This window comes from Aplidium turbinatum, chromosome 6 (genome assembly GCF_918807975.1).
Source record: "Aplidium turbinatum chromosome 6, kaAplTurb1.1, whole genome shotgun sequence".
Classification (NCBI taxonomy): domain Eukaryota; kingdom Metazoa; phylum Chordata; class Ascidiacea; order Aplousobranchia; family Polyclinidae; genus Aplidium; species Aplidium turbinatum.
In genome coordinates, this window is record NC_137477.1 from 27471556 (window position 1) to 27492520 (window position 20965).

Sequence of the window (20965 nt, forward strand, 5' to 3'; positions counted from 1 at the left end):
TGAAAGTATAAGTTTCTTGCAGAGGTGTAGTTCTTTTTGGAGTGAATAGTTTTATTTGATATGTACTTTTTAAACAAACGCTCTTTTCTTGTAATAGATGTAGTAGTTCTTTATCAAACCAAGGATTATTCTTTTTAAAGGTGTTTTTTGTAAAGGAAAATGTTTATTAAATTGACTGGTATATTCTCCTATGAATGACTCATAAGCTTTATCAGCATCAGTTTGATTTAAGCAGCAAGTGATGTCCACATTTTCTAGAGCATTTGAGAAATTTTGTATGTTTGAGAGATTAAATGATCTGGTGTATAGATAGGGATGGGCAATTCAGAATAATTCACTATTCCAGAATTATTTCGGAATACTAAACCGAATCCAGAATCGAATCCAGAATACCTAATCCTATTAACTTCCAGGCTCCAGCAACACAAAAAGTAAAAAATTTCAGACACAAAAGCTACACAACCAAAGTAAATGTTTGTTGCAACACATTCTAAATGACTTCCAGCATTCTAAATCAGCATTCATTCTAAATAAATAAAGTTGCATCATTCAGGCATTCTAAATGACTTCCAGCCAAATGGGAGTAGTGTTGCCAGATGATGGAAGCCGCTTGGCAACAAAAAGTAACTAAAATTTCACCAGATATTTAAAACACCCTAAACAGGCCCGTAACCAGCCTGGGGCCAGGGGGGGCATCGCCCCTGCCCCTGAAAAAAATGTGCCCCCCTGGAAAAATCCCAACATTCTCGAGCAACAGCTACAATTATAATGATTTTGCCCGAAAAATTTTTTGGCCCCCCCTAAAAAAAATTGCCCCCCTTGCTCTGCGGTCTGGCTACGGCCCTGACCCTAAATAAAGCAATTTCGAAACCTCTTGCAAAACGTTTTCTATACGAGCAGGGATTATAGCCTTTTGCTAAAAAGTTTAAAAAAGTTGAAAAAACTCTCTTGAAAAAAATTAAGTAGGGAAAATTTCACCAGATTTCACCAAAAAGTTATCTGGTTCCAATGTCAAAAAGCTTGGCAATAAAGACCTCTAAATTTCACCAGGATTTTTTAATTTGATATTCTATTTCCCCATCTGGCAACGCTGAACGGGAGCGCAGCTTAGTTTCCGTCAAGCCGCGGTCGAAAAGAATCGCTCGGAAGATGCTGATGTGGCAGGTATGCTGAGGTGTTTCAGAGCCAACTCCTTTAGCAGGGGGCATCTGCTCAATGTTGTTACGCTCACCAGTCAAACTATCGCAGAGTCGCATACGCACGTGGATTGAAAAAAAGCATTGCACGATTGTGCATGTGTACAAAGCGTGAAGAAAATTGCACGCTTAGTTTCTTTGATTGCTCATTCGAGCGAGTGACGTAAAGTTGCATGCGCCGTGCGCGCACAACGCGTGCACAATGTTTTTAAACGTTTGCGTGCGTAAACCACACTTTTTTCAGTTCACTGTCTCCAGCTGACAGCTTGCACAAGACTTATGTATATCTTTAAAACCGAATCTTATTACCCGGTTTTATTGCCGATTTGGATTCAGATAGTTTAGGATCCAAATCCTTCTGGATTCGGTATTCTGAATTGCCCATCCCTATGTATAGATGTTCACTGAATGCCTTTACTGAATCTAACCTCTTCACTGAATGCCTTCAGCAGGGAAAGACTCCGGAAGCCTGGAATACTGCTATCATAATCTTGCTTCACAAAAAAGGAGATCACAAAGATCTGAACAATTACCGACCAATCAGTCTACTTAGTAGTGTCTACAAACTTTTCACCAAAATCCTTTCCTATAGGCTAGCTAATCAACTGGATGAATGCCAACCAAGAGAACAAGCTGGATTTAGAAGTGGATACTCCACCATAGATCATCTACAAACAATCAACCAAATAATCGAAAAAACAAATGAATACAACTTGCCTCTCTGCCTTGCCTTTGTTGACTACAGTAAAGCGTTTGATTCAATACAGATCCCTGCAGTGCTACAAGCCATCAGAAACCAAGCAATTGACCAGACATATATCAATATCCTTCAACACATCTATCAAAATTGCTTTCCCTTCATCAGACTACACAAAGATTCAGCCAAATTTCAACTTAAACGAGGTGTTAGGCAAGGAGACACCATCTCTCTCCTAAGCTTTTCACAGCATGCTTAGAAGAAATTTTTAAAAATTTAAATTGGGAAGAAAAGGTATCAAAGTAGATGGCGAATACCTATCCAATCTCAGGTTTCCTGATCATTGGGTGTTGAAGACATCATTTTGATATCTTCAACACCCAATGAACTCCAAACAATGTTGAATGAACTCGACGAGACAAGCAAAGAGGTCGGTTTCAAAATGAATTTGACTAAAACACAAGTTATGTTCAATCACCATGTCAAAGGAAACCAAAACATTACATTAGATAAAGCCAATCTCAAAAACGTAAGCAAATACACATACCTTGGCCAAATAGTAACCACATCACCTGATAAAGAAGAAGAAATTAAAAGAAGAATTACACTTGGTTGGCAGGCATTTGGAAGAGCGAGCTCAATATTTAAAAGTAAATTACCGATCTCAATGAAAAGAAAAGTATATAATCAATGCATTCTCCCAACAATGACATACGGAGCAGAAACATGGAACTTAAAGGGGCAGACAACCCCATTTTCAAATGCAAATTGAGAGTTGAAATACATAAAGGGGATATTCAAAAACACGTTGCACTTGTTTTTATGAAAAAGTACCCATTTGTTCTCGCGCAATCTTAAAACAAAGTTTTGGTTTTGCAATTCGAACACACGCCGCCTCAACTGTTGTCAAAATAAAATATTTGCTTACGTGACGTCATAACCAGACTTTGGCAAAAACATTTTGCTGGTTTAAGGTGTTGAGTGCAGCTGCTGATAAGGTTTGAAGCGTTGCAGCAGTAGATAAGATTATCACAAGTAAAAATTTTAGCTCAGATTTAGTTTATTGTAGCTTTGATACTAGATTACATCATTTTAGAGACCATACTACACATTTACACTAGGCCTTGCACTGTTTGCAGGAAACAAGCAAATGCGATTATTTTGCTTCAGTGCTACAGAATGGTTTTGATGGGATTTAGTAACAAGAGGTTTAGACAGTCAAGGGTTGTAGGGGCTTAAATTTATTTATTTTTCATCTTTAGTCATGTTTGTGTACTATCAGACATGTTTGTAGGCCTATCAGACAGGCTAAACTAATATGCCTACCTCAATATACGGTACATGCTTTCCCAGTGCCATACCTTACTTGAATAGATTAAGCTAAACCTGTTACAGTTTTATACTCATCATGACAAGTCGATGTGTTGTGTATGACTGTTCAGTGTTCATCTGGTGGTTCTTCATACAAGAAAATTGAAATGGGACAAGTTTGTAAACACCACAAGAGTATGGCCAGGAACAACAGAGACCAGCATAATAATGCCGACTCCATTTCAAGGAAACAGATTTTCAAAATCTTCAATTTAACATGGGACTTGCCACACAGCATTAAACCGCAATGCATGCCCTTCAATTTTTTTCAAAAAAATCCATTTCAACAACTCTGCAACCTTTGGAGTCAAGGTCCAGTGGGGAGACAACTCCACAACAAAATTCCAATCCATCCATATGACCGGCTGTCAGGAAACGTCAAGTTCTTGAAGTAATTTTGAGTTAACAATAATGTTACTACATGTTTGTTATAAAGTACCGTACATAAATTGGGGAATGGGGAGTACTGTACCATCCTTGAGAAATTGTTTTTCATATAATTTAGAATATCTTCCGGCTAAGCCTATTACATTTTAGTTGCTGCCTGCTGGCATAGCGATTCCTATCCTAGCTACATGTAATTTTAAAATGACCCATCTATAACTCACCAAGTATAATAACAAAAAGAAGTCCTTGACAAACTGGTGTTTATTTCATTTACTGGCTAGCACAATATGCAACGGTAATGTAACAGTACATAAATGTGAGTTTTCTTTTGTTAGCCTACTGTCTTGTAATCTTGAGTTGTATTGTGCTGTTTTGTAATGTGCTTTTTGTGTTCATAGTTGTCCTGGTATTCTGATATGTCAAGCCAAACAAAAATCGTTATTTGTTATGCCGCAACACAATACAACATATCGGATTTTCGTGTTTGTTTGTCAAAAGGATGCCATGAAGCCAAGGAGTGTGGCAAAAGGTAAGAAATTTTAACTCTATAATAAACTAACATATGAAATAACGGGTGATAATGATGTCGTCTCCTCATACATCACACATTGCTTGCTGCTTTTGAGAATCATGCTGCCAAAATGAGTTTCATTTGTAAAACTGCTTGTGTCTTGGTTGGTTTTGAATCTTTATCCTCGGACTGGCAAAGCCTTGATTGGTTATTCCTGGTAGTTTCGCATACTTGTGGAGGCTCTTGACACAGGGCTGGTTACCGAGATTAGCAAAGTTGAAGTTTTTCGATTGTTGAAGTGTTGTTGCCGGAGAATTCACTAGGTGCCACTGAATGGGAAGCATTCCTGAAAGTGCGTTGCTCAAGCGCACACTCCGAGAGTCGAACTTGAGCCGGACGCGTAACCACTGAGCTAACGGGGCGGGATGGGAAGGCCTATTATTGGTCAACATTTTTGTTACGGATTTGTTATAATAGATGTAATAAAAGATAAGTTTTTATTGGCTTGTGAGTGCAAACATCATTTTGGTCTGTATTTCTTTTATACTATGCACAGACAACTTGTAACTGCATTTCTTTTATACTATGCATAGACAACTTGTAACTGCTATTCATTCCAACAAGAATAGCAGCAGGTCTACCGCTAGGTTTTGGGTTAGCTATCCGAAAGCAAAGCATAAGGAATGAGGCTATTCTTTAAAAACGATCAAAGAAAACCCCACTTACCATAAGTTATCTATACACCATAATTTTATGAAATTAGCAATATTCCAAAACTGCTACTTTATAATATGTGTACTGTGTAGTTGTAGTATGTGATTACCCAGTCAGCAAAATCAATCATTTTTACATTGATTCAACGTTTTGCAGACGTTGAAACAATGTAAAAATGACGGATTTGACGCAAATTTTGTCATTTTATTATTCATTTATTTGACGCAAAATTTGTCATTTTAACATTGATTCAACGTTTGCAAAACGTTGAATCAATGTAAAAAGGACTGATTTCGTTGACTGGATAAGCATGTGCAATTGTGCATGTCATTCATGTGCGGTAAAGTGAAATGTGTGCCGCAATCATTGTGACTACTAGGCTGTACCAAATTTTGGTAACTTTGTCGGATTACTTAGCAAGTTTCCCAAAAGTTGTGGCTTAGGTACCTAATCAAAATGCCATATTTATTTTTTGAAAAAAAATTGGTCTTACGCCTCCTCAATGCTTGTTTCCATGACGACGGGCCCAAAATTGACGAAACAGCTATAACTCCGGAACCACTAGAGGTAGAACCAAAATTTTTTTTTCAAAAGATGCAGAATACCCAAGTTCCTATCTGTTGTCAATACATTTTGTAGGCCTATGTGCACCACTTTTCCCAAAATTTACAAAAAACGTGTTTTAGCCTATTTATCAGCAACAACTGCAAACACAAAGCAATGAAAATGAATAAGTATAATAGCTAAAATCCTATTTAAGCAAATCAACAAAGGTTAAATAGTTTCACACATCAGTTAGCAAATAACACTTCTCTAAACTTGCACATTTCAGCATGTCTGCCTTGAATAAAACATAAAATATATATACTGTACAAACAGTCAGCAATAACTAAACAACAATCGATTGGCAAAATTAAGCTGAAATCTCACATTGCAACCAAAAAAGTTTAGCTACAATTGATATTGACATTCCCAGGTAAAGAACATTACACAGTGCAATAATACCATTATAGAATAGAATTGCAGAATACGTTTCAACAACAAACTAAAAAAATTCATAGCAATAACTAGTTTATGCCAGAAAGCACAATGCAGCACAACAGGCTGTGGTCCACAGTCAATTGATTGTTTAATCCATCACAAAACTCATTCTTGCAACTTCAACAATAGTTTAGGTGCTGGAGTGCTGGTGTTCATGGTCTTGAAAAGACTTTTTTAGTCACTCTTTCACTAGATATTGCTGCTCCAAGTTGAACATGTGTTGAGACACCATTTTTAGCAATATTTGCTGTTGTTTTGGATTTTTAGTTACTTTACCGGTGTAGAAGGCAGTCAACAGACCCAATGCCCGTTCTGCTGCATCATTCACAACATTGAGTGACTGCACTAAGGCTTGAGCATGTTTGTATGATGTATTAACATTCCAACAACCTGGATCAGTCTTTAGAAAAGACCAGTCAACATTCAAAATATCAATCAGTGTCCAAGAATCAGGACCAATCAAGTCCGCCAATGTTGTAGTGTCATAAAGAACCGGCATTTGTTGTAATGAAAGTTTGGTTTTGCTATTCTTCTTGCATTTTAAACGAGATTTCACCATAGCTTTGTTGTCACCAATGGGTACGACATTACTAAAAACGACCAAAACGACTAGTCTTTCTGACAAATAGCGTAAATGGCAGTCCAGCTTTTTGAGGTATGGTGAAAGCATTGGCATCATCCTTGCAGCTTGATGGGTTGAAGAGGTTCTTTCCATGGATGTTAAGTCGGTGTTCAGGGTTTGATGCAGTTTCAAATCTGCAGCTGGCGCTAAAGTTGGGTTGGTAAAAGTTAACCACTTGAGGCTTCAAGTCATAAATCACAAGAAACAAAGCCGAATATCTTATCTGTTCCAGTAACTGTTTATCCAGTAAGTCATTGCGCTGCAGGGAAGACGAAAACAAAGCAATTTTCAATGTATAAATTACTTTGGCCATTCAACGGGCATGGGAAATGGCACCAGGAGCATTTATTGAAAAAATTGTGTCTTCAGGTAAGACTCCTCCTAAATAGATCAAGCTTAAGCACAGAAATTCTTTGTGGTCTTTTCTGACTGGGTCAGAAATTTGACCTCTTTTAGGAAAATCCTGTCCGAACAGCAGCACCTCATTGCAACAACAGCAAATATTGTTAAAAATGGTCTCTCAGTTACGACATGTTCAACTTGGAGCAGCAACATCTAGTAAAAGAGTGACTAAAAAAGCCTTTTCAAGACCATGAACACCAGCACTCCAGCACCTAAACTATTGTTGAAGTTGCAAGAATGAGTTTTGTGATGGATTAAACAATCAATTGACTGTGGACCACAGCCTGTTGTGTTGCATTGTGCTTTCTGGCATAAACTAGTTATTGCTATGAATTGTTTTAGTTTGTTGTTGAAACATATTCAGCAATTCTATTTTATAATGGTATTATTGCACTGTGTAATGTTCTTTACCTGGGAATGTCAATATCAATTGTAGCTAAACTTTTTTGGTTGCAATGTGAGATTTCAGCTTAATTTTGCCAATCGATTGTTGTTTAGTTATTGCTGACTGTTTGTACAGTATATATATCATGTTTCATTCAAGGCAGACATGCTGAAATGTGCAAGTTTAGAGAAGTGTTATTTGCTAACTGATGTGTGAAACTATTTAACCTTTGTTGATTTGCTTAAATAGGATTTTAGCTATTATACTTATTCATTTTCATTGCTTTGTGTTTGCAGTTGTTGCTGATAAATAGGCTAAAACACGTTTTTTGTAAATTTTGGGAAAAGTGGTGCACATAGGCCTACAAAATGTATTGACAACAGATAGGAACTTGGGTATTCTGCATCTTTTGAAAAAAAAATTTTGGTTCTACCTCTAGTGGTTCCGGAGTTATAGCTGTTTCGTCAATTTTGAGCCCGTCGTCATGGAAACAAGCATTGAGGAGGCGTAAGACCAATTTTTTTTCAAAAAATAAATATGGCATTTTGATTAGGTACCTAAGCCACAACTTTTGGGAAACTTGCTAAGTAATCCGACAAAGTTACCAAAATTTGGTACAGCCTAGTGACTACCATACATTTTTATTGATTTAAAATGCATTATCTTTTTTAAAGATCATGCCAAGAGCCTTTTGAAGATTGCATTGTGTGAAAGGGAAACATTGGCAGAACACCGAGAAGAATGGGAAAGCACACCTCTTTCCATGCATTTATGCTTAGACGTTTGCATCCAGATGTTTCTGATGCAATTGCATCTTATTTTTCACGGTTTTCTAACCAAAACCCGTCTTAAATGATGTAGCAAATGCAATACCTAAACGTGGGCAATCATGTTGTATTATATTCATGTAACCAAAAGTTGCTTTTAAATACGTTATAGGCACATTGTTTACAGACAATTTGTTCGGTGGATCTGGGGTTACCTTTGTCATTCAATCCGTGTGCCTCTGCCGTCATGCGTTGTTTCGGCTATTAGGTCGAAATTTTCAAGTGAACATAGAAAATATGTTGGATTTAAATTATCCTGATTTGAAATAAAAAGAAGTAGTCACAATTCAAAGTCTGCTTCAAGAAAAGCTTTGCCGTGTGCATAGAGAGAGTGATTTTAGTACTTGTACACTAAAGTATACCTATCAGAGTTCTTGAGAAAATGTTCCTAGTTCTTTATAAACTAATATGGTGCTTGCCTGAAGCTAGTTGCTTTCGGTGTTCATTTTATCAACTACTAAGCTGCTTAAAATCGACATAAATAGTTCATTGCATTTGCTGGAAACGACACCATAAGCGATCTCTTACTCTGCATTTCAAATGCATCTTGCGTGAACATACGAGCAGCTTGTACCGTTATGACGTCACGTCCGATTATGGCACGGTTCAGTGAGCACGCGTCGCTCTGAAACTAAGGGCTAACTAAAACGGCCCTACAAAGGAAACGCAATGAAATTAAGGAAAAATTTCAACGACAACCACTTACCGTATTATACATCTCTAGAGCACTTACAAAGAAAAAAATCGAAAAGTATGGTTTGGGGTTTACTGCCCCTTTAACAAAAGCACTACCACTCAAACTACGCACTGCGCAAAGATCACATGAAAAAGTACTCTTAGGCATTACATGGAAAGACAGGAAACCAGCCAAATGGATACGACAACAAACACAAATCAAAGATATCATTCAAACAATAAAAAGTTTAAAGTGGAATTGAGCAGGACATATCATGCGAACAACTGACAACAGATGGACAAGAAGAGCTACTGACTGGATACCGCTTGGCAATAAAAGCAAAAGAGGGAAACAGAAAACAAGATGGCGAGACGAACTCTACCAATTCGACAAACACTGGACACAAACGTGCAAAGACAGACAAAATTATAAAGATATGGGGAAGGCCTTCATCCTGCAGTGGAACAACAATGGCTGACAATGATGATGATGTATAGATGACATGTAAGTGAGGGTTTTCCAATGTTTGTACAATGCATAACTGGGAAGTAGTCTGAGATTGCATTACAGACGAAATCGGTTAATCGTATCACCTATTTGCCAGACGTTTTGATACGATTATACGATTGATTCGTTTAACCAATTTGCTAAAAAAAGGTTCGTGGTGAATGGCGTAATTGTTGAGAAGACGTCTATGCTGACTAGGCTGCAACGCACATTACAAACTGATACTTCCTACAACTGTTTACAATTCTGGTTAAACTTTAAAGAGTTTACTAGTTTTCTGTTACATAACACTATGCGGTATGTTCCAGCCAGCAAAACTGGTTGTTTTTACATTGATTTATCATCTGCAGACGTTGAATCAATGTAAAAAAGACCAGCTTTGCTGACTGGGAAGAGCTTGTACGATCAAAGCATTTTTCTGCAAACTGCGGCAATCGGACTTGTTTTCATCTCACCGATCTCTGTGACGTCACAACGCGAACTTTGGCGGTTAAAGTTTTTGATTCAAGCGTGCTATTTTTAGCCTACCAGCTGTGTAGTTTTGAGAATGGAATGTGGCCTACAAAAATAGGGGTATGGTAGAAAAACACAGCTCACACTTATCGTTTGTTTTGAAATCACAAAGGTTTTTTTTTCAAGTTTTTTGCGCTGTCTGGTAAAATAATTAATTTGCAGTGTTCTTCAACTGAACGAAACTGCACAAATGAAATTACGCACTGCATTTCACAACAGTAGGCTACTTTTATTCAGCAATTTAAAAAAAATTCTCCAAAGTTTTCTGGTTTAAACTTTTGGACATGTTTCCCTCTCAAGCCGAAATAATTCGTCTGCGTCCATTTCTTGGAAGGCCAGTCGCCGACGGATGACATCAAAAGCATTTAAACTTCTTTATTAAGAAGTGTGATTATTCCTTTTGTCTGCTCTTCTGTTTTAATGAAACCCAGCTGTGCGAAAATTGGTTGTTTGCAGTGCGATGTCTAGCACATAAGATTATGGCCTGAGATTACAGACACTTGTCTTTGTTTTGATCGCTTGCATTGCAGACAAAAAGAGACATTCTCTTTTTGCTTACGGGTACAATTATACGATTAAATGAATGAAGTAGGCAAACGTGAAGCAAATCCTGATGCTTTTATCCGACTTATTCTTTTAAGCGGTATACGCTTAACCGATGTTTTTACTTAACATTAGATTGGATTGGTTTGGGATTTCAGGTTTTGATTCAAATAAACGATTGATACGTTTAAGAACCGATTTCGTCTGTATTAGAATTCCACACCGACTTTCATTACCTGTTTGCACATTGGACCATATTTGATCTAAGACTGTTGCACTGGTATCAGTTATTCTGGTAGGTTTATTAATTAGTGGGTAAAAAGAATTTGAAAACATTAAGTCTGTAAAATTGCCTACATTGATGTTTTCATAGTCCAATAAATTATAATTAAAATCTCCCATTATGTAGCATTGTTTTGATGTACGGTACCTATGTTATTAATGCACTCACTAAGCAGATCAAGAAATTCCATTTGACTTAGCATCCAATGCAGGTGCTCGATAAATGCTACCACAGGTCACTTGTTTACCACCAACGAAAATATCAACAAAAATAGACTCAAAATACTTTTTCTTTCATAATGGTTAGGTCATCACGCTTGGTATACATAATATCACTTTTTAAGTATATTCCTACCCCTCCACAACGACTGTTTATCCGAGCATTTGATATGAATGTATAGCCTGGTAGGTTTAAGTAAGAACCTTTGGAATTAGGCTGAATCCATGTTTCGACTACAGAAATTAAATCAGGACTGATGTTTATAGACATTAGCAGGGCCTCAAGTTTGGTGAAATTTTTTCCATTGACTTTCAAGACCAAGACATTGACTTTCAAGACCACGGAGCTACGTAATGCAATAAAACTCATCAAGACTCGTAAATCTCAGGGACCGGATGATACCTCCTGAGTTTCTCAAGCATTTCCCTACCAATGTATTAGAATGGCTAGCTAAGTTCTATACATACAGCTTTCAGCAATTGCTGACTTTCTAATAGAAAAGCTATTGTTGTCTCAGGGAAGCACTAAAGATAAGTTAAAAAAAGTTCAGTCAGACTGTTAACAAGTGGCTTACAGTTTGACTGAAAATTTCTTGGTCAAATTGTCTCCATGTTTCCAATCCTTGTGATGTTGAAACTCGTTGTATCACCTGAGGAAGAGAGTAAAAAAGATGTTAAAATATGATTTTTAAAAATTTCATTCATTTACCAAAAGTTGAAAATATCTGAAAAAGCGTTGCCAAATGTAACAAATCAGGGTGTATCTCTAGGTAGCCATGGTTAAGGAAACTGCAAAATATTCATGGGTGAAATCTGACAAATAAGTTTGTCTTGTTGTTTGTTTTTTTTGCTGTAACTTTTGCTGCATAAGCCTATACTGTAATTATTTAAAAAGATGTAAAAGAATATTTGAACGTAAAATGCTACTTGCTGGCGAAATGTGTCTTTTGAGGCGATGAAAATATGTTAGGCCTATTGTAGTAGCACTTCTGACATGAAGATTCGTTCTTGCAAAAAATCTGAAAATAATGATCATTGATCATATTCACCAATTTATTACAATAAGTCTTGCATGGTGAAGGAACAGAAGTAATTAAAAATGAGTTATTTGAGTTAAATAAGATGATAGGGCATAAGTCTGTCACTTCCTTTTCTATGCTGTATTAAATTGTGAAAAAATGCTCAAATGAAGACCACAATGATACCGTAACTAGGTAATAATAGGCATACTGACTTTATAGTGATATTTCTTACCGTATACCGGTAGCTTATACAGTGGAACTCGTTTATAGTGCAATTTGAAGGAACCTTTGAAAAAGTGTCACAATAGTAAAAGTAAATACCATAACTTTCTGACTGACTGCACTATTGCCGCAGACACCATAACCAAATTCTACCTTCAGTTTAAAAATGGTACTTTGCAACATATGCCAGATTTGCCAAATTCTACTGTATTTTATAGAATAGGCTGTCAAGATGATTTTCTTTTATGTTACTTCATTGTTTAGGCTAATTGTTTTAACAGATTGCTGGTAGCTAACTTTTTGAACATTTTTCAAGCATGTTAATTCAAATAGGGTCTTTATTGCTTACTGCTTCGTAGTGTAGATGTCAGCAACATCACATAACTTGGTGATTGTTTACGGAGCGTCATACATGGGTAAGTAGCCTAGCCTACTCTTTTACTAACATTTCAATACCGTACCAAAGTTAATGTGCATATTTTTGCAAAACTTGTCTTTTTATATTGTTTTAGGGCTAGGCTGTTCTCAATAGCGTTGCCAGATAAGGAATTCTGCCCTAGGTTGAGAAAAATTTAAAGCTGGTTCCTGGATTAAGGCATTTGTCATTTTCTGAAAGATTAGAAAAATTAAACTTGCCTAATCTAGCATTCCGACGTCTTCGCCATGATATTATTCAAGTATATAAATATTTAAATGGTTTTTATAATGTAAATTATACTGTATTATTTCAAATGAATCCAAATACCTATGATACAAGAGGCCATAACTTAAAATTGTATAAGCCACAAACTATGTCTGAGAAGCAACTTTTTCACAATACGTGTAGTAAATGCCTGGAATAATTTACCACCAACAGTTATAAGTGCACTTAGCTTGAACGGAATGGCCCGTTTCGGCGAGTCCAATTCGGCGAGTCCGATTCGACTAGTCCGATTCGGCGAGTTCCCCATTCGGCGAGAGCCTTTTTCGGCGAGTGCCCTATTCGGCGAGTTTTTGAAATTTTTAAAAGGAAATTATCGGGTACCGTAGCCTAATTACAATTGCCGTTTTAACGTCGCTAAACGTTGAAATCGTGCAGAAAGGAATAAAAAGAAAATGTTTGAACTATTAAATTAAAATTCGTCATGTCAGTTCAGTTGTTTTTATTTTTGACCATCATATCAAAAACAATACACGTCAACATAGCAAAGGTAGAAGTGACAAAACGCGAGCATTAAAACGTGCTTGAATTCGTCATGTCAGTTCAGTTATTTTTATTTTTGACCATCATATCAAAAACAATACACGTCAACATAGCAGAGGTAGAAGCGACAAAACGCAAACGTTAAAACGTGCTTGAATTCGTCATGTCAGTTCAGTTGTTTTTATTTCTGATCATGATATCAAAAACAATTCACGTCAACATAGCAAAGGTGTAGAAAAAGGTAGAAGCGACAAAACGCGACTGTTAAAACGTGCTTGTGACCGAAGTAAGTTACTGAGTTGAAAGAAATTTGGCAAGGTTGCATCACCTTCAGAAAAATTTAAGATATGAAGGAAAAATAAAACGAAGAAAATGTTACAAAAAAAATAATGTTTATGTCTATAAGTTAGTACTTTTGAATAGTTAAAATCATAGGCGCCTAACTATTTTTTTGGCCGTGGGGGCGAAAGCGTGTTTCATCAGCAGCAAGGTAATTTCGGCGAAATGTCACGCAGATGGATGACGTAATTATGTCGTCACACTAGGATTGCTTTTATTGCCACACTTGGGAGTTATCGCTACGTTCGACCTACCGTTAATTATTATAAACAAAGCTCGACCAAAACGCATGCTATGCGTCTGTGTTGGCTAGCGGTTGATGGACTGCGACTCTTTAAGCTAAGCACAACATAAAGTTTAGCAACGAACTAGATTTATTAGCATGAAACAAGAGACGAAAAGGTTTACTAAAAGGTATACTGTAAATGGAATGAAAATACTAACTTGATCATATGCTTGAAAATATACCTGTTGAAAGCAAAATCATTCATGTTTACATCAATTCAACAGCACGTCACCTTTAATAAATTTAAAAGTTGCTGACATCCGTAAACAGCCCTTGAAAAATAGTTACAGAGAGACATTTGATTAAGTTTTCGACTTGACATTGCTCCCTTTTCACTACAATATCGCAATTTATGGCTGACCAGCTTTCATGTTTCAATTCGCTGTAATACGCCCGTTTTCGTGTTGCAGATGAAACAAAAGATGCGCATATTCCCCGCCTTTGATCGGGTTTTTATGGCAACGGTCGTGTGTGCGCCATGCAGTTTGCGCGAGTCCGTTGTTGTGTTGATTATGCCGCGTGTGCGCAATGCGGTTTGTACCAGCCTTTGTTGCGTTGGTTAGTGGTTACCTCGGGCCGAGACTTCAAGTTCATTTTCACAGCAACCGATTCACTGCCGCGACAATTCTCTGCAGAGGTTTCGACTTTCGAAAGCGACAGCGATGCTGTTTGCAAGCGCATTAAGTTAAACTCACGTCAACGTCTGCAGACGTTAAATCAACGTAAAAATGACAGCTTTTTTTGTCTGGGGTGGGATTGTAGCATCGCTACTCGTTCTAGTGATTATTTGCTGCGAAGCTGTTGCGGTTTGCATTTAAAAATGTTTTTCTGCTGCCGATCGCTAGTTCATCTATTGTTTTATGTATCAATGCCGCATAAAAAGTTGCTCCCACGCGGAAACATGCGTGGGGGCCTGGCCCCCACGGCTTAGGCGCCTATGGTTAAAATGATTAGTTTGGATCAACAAATGTGTGACCTACACTCCAACAGCTTAGATTGAAATTAAATTATCGGGTAGGCTACCGTAGCCTAGTTATCCCTTAGCCTAGCCTAGTTAGCAAAAATTTGTTCCAAGAACCCAGTTAGCCTAACAGTTCATTTTTACATTGTAGTAACAGAATGAAAAGGCTAACCAAATGTGTGGCCTATCGTTTTAACGTCGCTAAACGTTGAAATCGTGTAGAAAAGGGTGCTTTTGTTGACTAGAATACGTTGAAACTGAGAAACATTCACAGAAGCCCTACGATACGTTGCATTTTTAAGATAATGTATTCAGACGTTGAATCAATGTACAAATGAAATGTTATGCTAAATGGGTTCTTGGAACAAATCGTAGGGCTTCTGTGAATGTTTCTCAGTTTCAAAGTATCCTAGTCAGCAAAAGCTCCCTTTTCTACACGATTGCAACGTTTAGCGACGTTAACACGATAGGCCACACATTTGTTTAGCCTTTTCATTTTGTTACTACAATGTAAAAATGAACTGTGTTCTTGGAACAAATTTTTGCTGGTCGAGATAACTAGGCTACGGTACCCGATAATTTCCTTTCAATCCAAGCTGTAGGCCACACATTTGTTGGTCCAAACTAATCATTTTAACTATTCAAAAGTACTAACTTATAGACATAAACATGATCTATTTTTTTTTTTTTTGGAATATTTTCTTTGTTTTATTTTCCCTTCGGTGCCCTTTGGTGCCCAATGGTCTGGATGGGAAAAGCAGAGAGTATGGATGTCATGAATTGGGGGTGAAACCTGCAAAAGAATCGGCTCATCCCACTTATGTCAAAAATGAAGGCTGCTCCAGAAAGTCTCTTGAAGGTCATTCATTGCAACTGCTCCACTGCCTGTAAGACACTCCGCTGCTCCTGTAGAGGATACAGACTACCATGTACCGCTGCATGTGGACCATGCCAACTGCAAGAATGTGACAATCCACGTAACAAGTTTCTTCTAGACGGGTCGGAAGATGATGAATAGAGACAGCCGTAGGCAATAAGACAACAAACTGGTAGATCACCCTGTTTTACGATTTACCTTTGTAGCCTACTGTTGTAATTCCGATGATTTTCTGAATGTGTCTGTGTCCAGACTTTAATGGTACGCCATTTTTTAGAACAGATTAATCCCCTGTATTCATCTGCTGTAGGAGGCCAAGTATGAGCCTCCTGTTGGTTGCAGTTTTTCTTAGATGCCTGTATTGATAGTACCTGTTATGCCGCATGTAATATGCTGTTATGATAACTCCATCTTATTAGGGGAGATTGGGGATACTACGGACGGATTTTCGAGTGTTTTGTTTTCGAAAAAACGTTTTATTTTAAGGTTTACTGGAAACCGTTTTGCACCAATACATATGGAATTTATTCAGATGAAAAGTGAGGAGTTGTCTCTGAAAATTTTACCACTATTCGGCTTATCAAGCTGCCAAAAGTATAGAAACTGGAATGTTGGAAAACCACTTTTCTCAAGCTTGTGTTACATAATGGAAGTCAAGATGATTTTGTTTGCGGTTTATCTCAAGCCTCAAGTGAATTTGCTAATATCGTGCTCTGCTCTGTCTGATGTTGGCCTATCGCTGCGTCCAAAATGTCCCCGGGCTCCTCCAGGTCGTTTATTATATACAAATCATACGTATCTCAGTAAATAATTAGTCTATCGTAATTTAACCTACTTAATTCGATTGATTGACCCCGAAAACCTAGGGATAGACACCTAAACCGCCTTTCTAGCTTGAATAGCAATTGAGATATAGGCAATATAACATCTCGGCGGCCATCTTGAAAATGACCCCTTTCTGGAGGTCCGATTTTGGTAGACTTTTAGTATGTTATTTAGTAGGCCCATAGGTAACAGAATCCGTTGAAAAACCTTTTGTATCAATTTTTTTGGGGTTCAACCTTATATTGACTCGTCTAGTAATGCTTTATGCCAGTGAGACGTGGCCAGTCACTGCAGAGGACATCAAGTGTTTTAGCCATAATGATAACACTATGGTAAGGTAGATATGCTTAAAGCATCTGGTGGACAGAGTATCAAGTGAAGAATTGAGAAAATGGCTTGGCATCCGCCAAGTGGATATTAACCAGAGATGAGGTAGTGCTTAACAAGCAGAGTGACATCCGGAGTCTTCAAAATTAGCGTCAGCAATTGCCGAGGTGATTGCCGACGCAGACGGATGCATGAATGGCGCATTAGCGTCGGCAATAAAAATGCCGAAGCCACGCGAGCGCTTGTAAGGACCACAAGATTACAAAAAAACTACTTTTCTTAGACTACACCAGACTAGGATCATAGGATGTTGATTCAATCTTACTATTACTGGATGTTTTATTTGGGTTACTTCCTACTTCGCCGGCACTTAGACACGTGCCCAGTGCCCAGCTGGGAGAATTGAATCTTTTATAGAAATATCACCCTATTTGCATTTATTTAACGCCAATAGACTACAAATTATTGTAAGCATCTACTCCTTATTGCGCCTTGCTTTCCGTTACCTCGTCCAGCTGATACAGCATCTGATGATACCGATTCTGACTAGTTCTTTATCAAACAGACTTTGTGTTGCTCGCAGTGTCCCAATTTTGCCTAAATTATGTTAGCTTATACGTAAATCGAGGCAATTTTCTCGCAGGGAGCTATTAATTTGTTACCAGTATCTGATTGAGCAATTAACGTTATTTTATGATAATTCAACGTCGCTAAATGTCGAATTAATGTAAAACAAACGTAAATTTCTTATTGGGCAGTGTTACGCAATATAACCCGCTGAAAAAATTAAATCGATTTGTGCTGACTCGAACGTTGAATCAACCTAAAATTAACTCCCCCCCCGTGAGTTATTTAATGTGAATTGCCGTAACAGCATGTGTATCGCGTTGCTCTCTTTATCGCTACTTTTGGTATTATTACATCACAACAAATCAAAAATTGCGGTCTTGATAGACTACTCTAGTGTATTTTTCGCTTTTCGTTTTACAGTACATGTTTTGGTACAATCTTTTCGTAATAAATGTTCACAGCAATTGCCGAGGCAATTTCAACTTTTGCCGTTTGGCCTCGGCAACGTTTTTGCCAAAGTAATAATATGCTAATTTCGAAGACTGCATCCGAAAAGGGAACCCTTTAGCAGTCAACATTCAAAATAGGAGTATATACATGGAAAACCGCCATCAAACCAGACTAAATTTTGCTGACATACAACCCTCACAACACGGGGAACAAAGACATAAAACCGTGCATCATGCGTGCATTGACTAACTACGTTTGTTGCCGTATGCAAAACTTTGACTTTATTTCACTTTCTGTGGTTGTAATATATCAATCGGATGCAATATTCTGGATTCAATACAACTATTCTACAACAGATTCGAATCCTTTACTACACTATTCGAAAATGCCCATCTCTAGAGGTCATTTACACTTTTATACGAGAATTGAAAACACAAATGAAGTTTACAGCGGGGCAGCCAACCAGTCTGAGACCATGAGCCTAATTTTTTACTGTGTGAGCCTCATGAAGTTGGTTCATATATTATACATGGGCACACATGAATATCATCCTGTCTCTTCCTCACTCACATATATTCCCTTGTTCAATGTTCAGCTACATTCATTGTAAATGTTACACACAATCACACAAACTATATTTCCCAACCACTATTTAGACAACTGTATCAACTTATACTAGCTATTCTGATCGCTATTTAAGATAGTAGATCGGTCTCCAGTCAAATTCAAAACCTACATGTTGCATGGCCTAGTGTATATTGTTCACTATGACATAGATACTATATTTTTGTTATATATATACATTTGTTTCTGCACTATTTATAGTAGTTTGAAATATGTGGGTAATTTTCAAAAATTTCTCATATTTCTGGCACATTAAAAATACGGGTTTCAACTTGTAGCTTGCAACTTGTAGCCAGGTTGCATATGTCCTGTAGAAATGTATTCATATCAGCAGTAGTAGAGCGTTGTCTTACACGTACTCGCCACCCGACCTATCGACCCCTGGTAAAAGTAATTGCGAAAGATAACAGATTAAGTAAAGTTCCATCTGTCTGCAACTTGTGTTGAGGATGCATAGCAAATGTCATGTGGAAACGTGCTAATATCAAGAGTAGTAGAGCGTTGTCTCGCACCTCATCTCCACACGATCTATTCATCACAAGTAGAAGTAATTATTAAAGGTAACAGATTGCTGATTTAAGCAGCTTCACTCACGGAAGCCATGACATATTTTTCAGTTCACTATAACGTTTCGTGTGAAACGCATTGCCTAACCTGCCAAGCTGATATAATCTGCGGGTCTGCTACTATTCGGCGAGTCCGATTCGGCGAGTTCCCTATTCGGCGAGTTTTTGAAAGGAAATTATCGGGTATCGTAGCCTAATTATAATTGCCGTTTTTACATCGTTTTAACATCGCTAAACGTTGAAATCGTGCAGAAAGGAATAAAAATAAAATGTTTGAACTATTAAATTAAAATTCGTTATGTCAGTTCAGTTGAGTTGTTTTTATTTCTGACCATCATATCAAAAACAATACACGTCAACATAGCAAAGGTAGAAGCGACAAAACGCGAACGTTAAAACGTGCTTGAATTCGTCATGTCAGTTCAGTTGTTTTTATTTCTGATCATGATATCAAAAACAATATGTACACGTGAACATAGCAAAGGTGTAGAAAAAGGTAGAAGCGACAAAACGCAAACGTTAAAACGTGCTTGTGACCGAAGTAAGTTATTGAGTTGAAAGAAATTTGGCACGGTTGCGACACCTTCAGAAAAATTTAAGATATGAAGGGAAAATAAAAAAAAAGAAAATGTTACAAAAAAAAATCATGTTCATGTCTACAAGTTAGTACTTTTGAATAGTTAAAATGATTAGTTTGGATCAACAAATGTGTGGCTTACAGCTTGGATTGAAAGGAAATTATCGGGTACCGTAGCCTAGTTATCCCGACCAGCAGAAATTGCCGTTTTTACATCGTTTTAACGTTGCTAAACGTTGAAATCGTGTAGAAAAGAGAACTTTGCTGACTAGGATACGTTGAAACTGAGAACATTTTCTTTTTGTAACATTTTCTTTTTTTATTTTCCCTTCATATCTTAAATTTGTCTGAAGGTGTTGCGACTGTGTCAAATTTCTTTCAACTCAATAACTTACTTCGGTCACAACAAGCACGTTTTAACGTTCGCGTTTTGTCGTTTCTACCTTAAAAACAACTGAACTGACATGACGAATTCAAGCACGTTTTAGCGTTCGCGTTTTGTCGCTTCTACCTTTGCTATGTTGACGTGTATTGTTTTTGATATGATGGTCAGAAATAAAAACAACTGAACTGACATGACGAATTTTAATTTAATAGTTTAAACATTTTATTTTTATTTCATTCTGCGACGTTTAGCGACGTTAAAACGATGTGAAAGAGTTAAGCTACGGTACCCGATAATTCCCTTTCAAAAATAAAATTTCAAAAACTCGCCGAATAGGGCACTCGCCGAAAAAGGCTCTCGCCGAATAGAAAACTCGCCGAATCGGACTAGCCGAATCGGATTAGCCGAATCGGACTCGCCGAAATGGGCCATTCCGATAATCTGCAGACTCTATTAGAAATAGCAGTTAGCACCTAAATGACCGGGTGCCACAGTGCTCCGCACCTAAACATCCTGACACCACAGTGTGCGCACCTATTTGGCCGGCGCCTAACCGTCTGCATCTAAAAGACGTGGACCCTAAAAGAACAGATCCTCGGTCCTAGAGCCTCACACGACAAAGAAACTACTGTGCAATGAAATATTGATTGCAAATGAAAAAAGAGGAAATTGTTTGTAAAGGTCTCAAAAATTTTATCAATTTTCAATAAAATTTATAGAAAAACATTAAGGGGTCCGCAACTGCTTCGAAGACATGAAAAGCGATCCACCAAGACAAAAAAAGTTGAGAAGCATTGATCTAAATGCAGTTTGGATGGTGGTGCGATTTTGCTCGTTATTAAACCTAGTCGGAGTTTT

At 37.5% G+C, this 20965-nt stretch overlaps 2 protein-coding genes across 3 annotated transcripts in view; both read left to right on the plus strand.

Moving 5' to 3' along the window:
• The first annotated feature begins 2902 nt into the window (after positions 1-2902).
• LOC145772774 (uncharacterized) lies at positions 2903-8421 on the plus strand. Its single transcript, XM_082584651.1, has 3 exons — positions 2903-3655; positions 4050-4180; positions 8001-8421. The coding sequence occupies exons 1-3, from the start codon at positions 3324-3326 to the stop codon at positions 8180-8182; spliced, it is 645 nt and encodes a 214-aa protein (XP_082440777.1). The 5' UTR covers positions 2903-3323; the 3' UTR covers positions 8183-8421.
• Positions 8422-12456: 4035 nt separating this feature from the next.
• LOC145771571 (uncharacterized) overlaps positions 12457-20965 on the plus strand; it is a 112794-nt gene continuing 104285 nt past the window's right edge. For both annotated transcript variants that reach the window (XM_082583276.1, XM_082583277.1), the window contains exon 1: positions 12457-12553. The gene's annotated coding sequence lies outside the window, so the exon portion shown is untranslated. The remainder of the gene's footprint in view (positions 12554-20965) is intronic.

Excerpts from the sequence above, each read along its gene's own strand:
- LOC145772774 (XM_082584651.1), top strand. The coding sequence starts at position 3,324 with ATGACTGTTCAGTGTTCATCTGGTGGTTCTTCATACAAGAAAATTGAA. Across the intron at positions 3,656-4,049 it reads GGAAACGTCAAGTTCTTGAA|TTGTCCTGGTATTCTGATAT; the intron begins GTAATTTTGAGT and ends TTGTGTTCATAG. Across the intron at positions 4,181-8,000 it reads GCCAAGGAGTGTGGCAAAAG|ATCATGCCAAGAGCCTTTTG; the intron begins GTAAGAAATTTT and ends TCTTTTTTAAAG.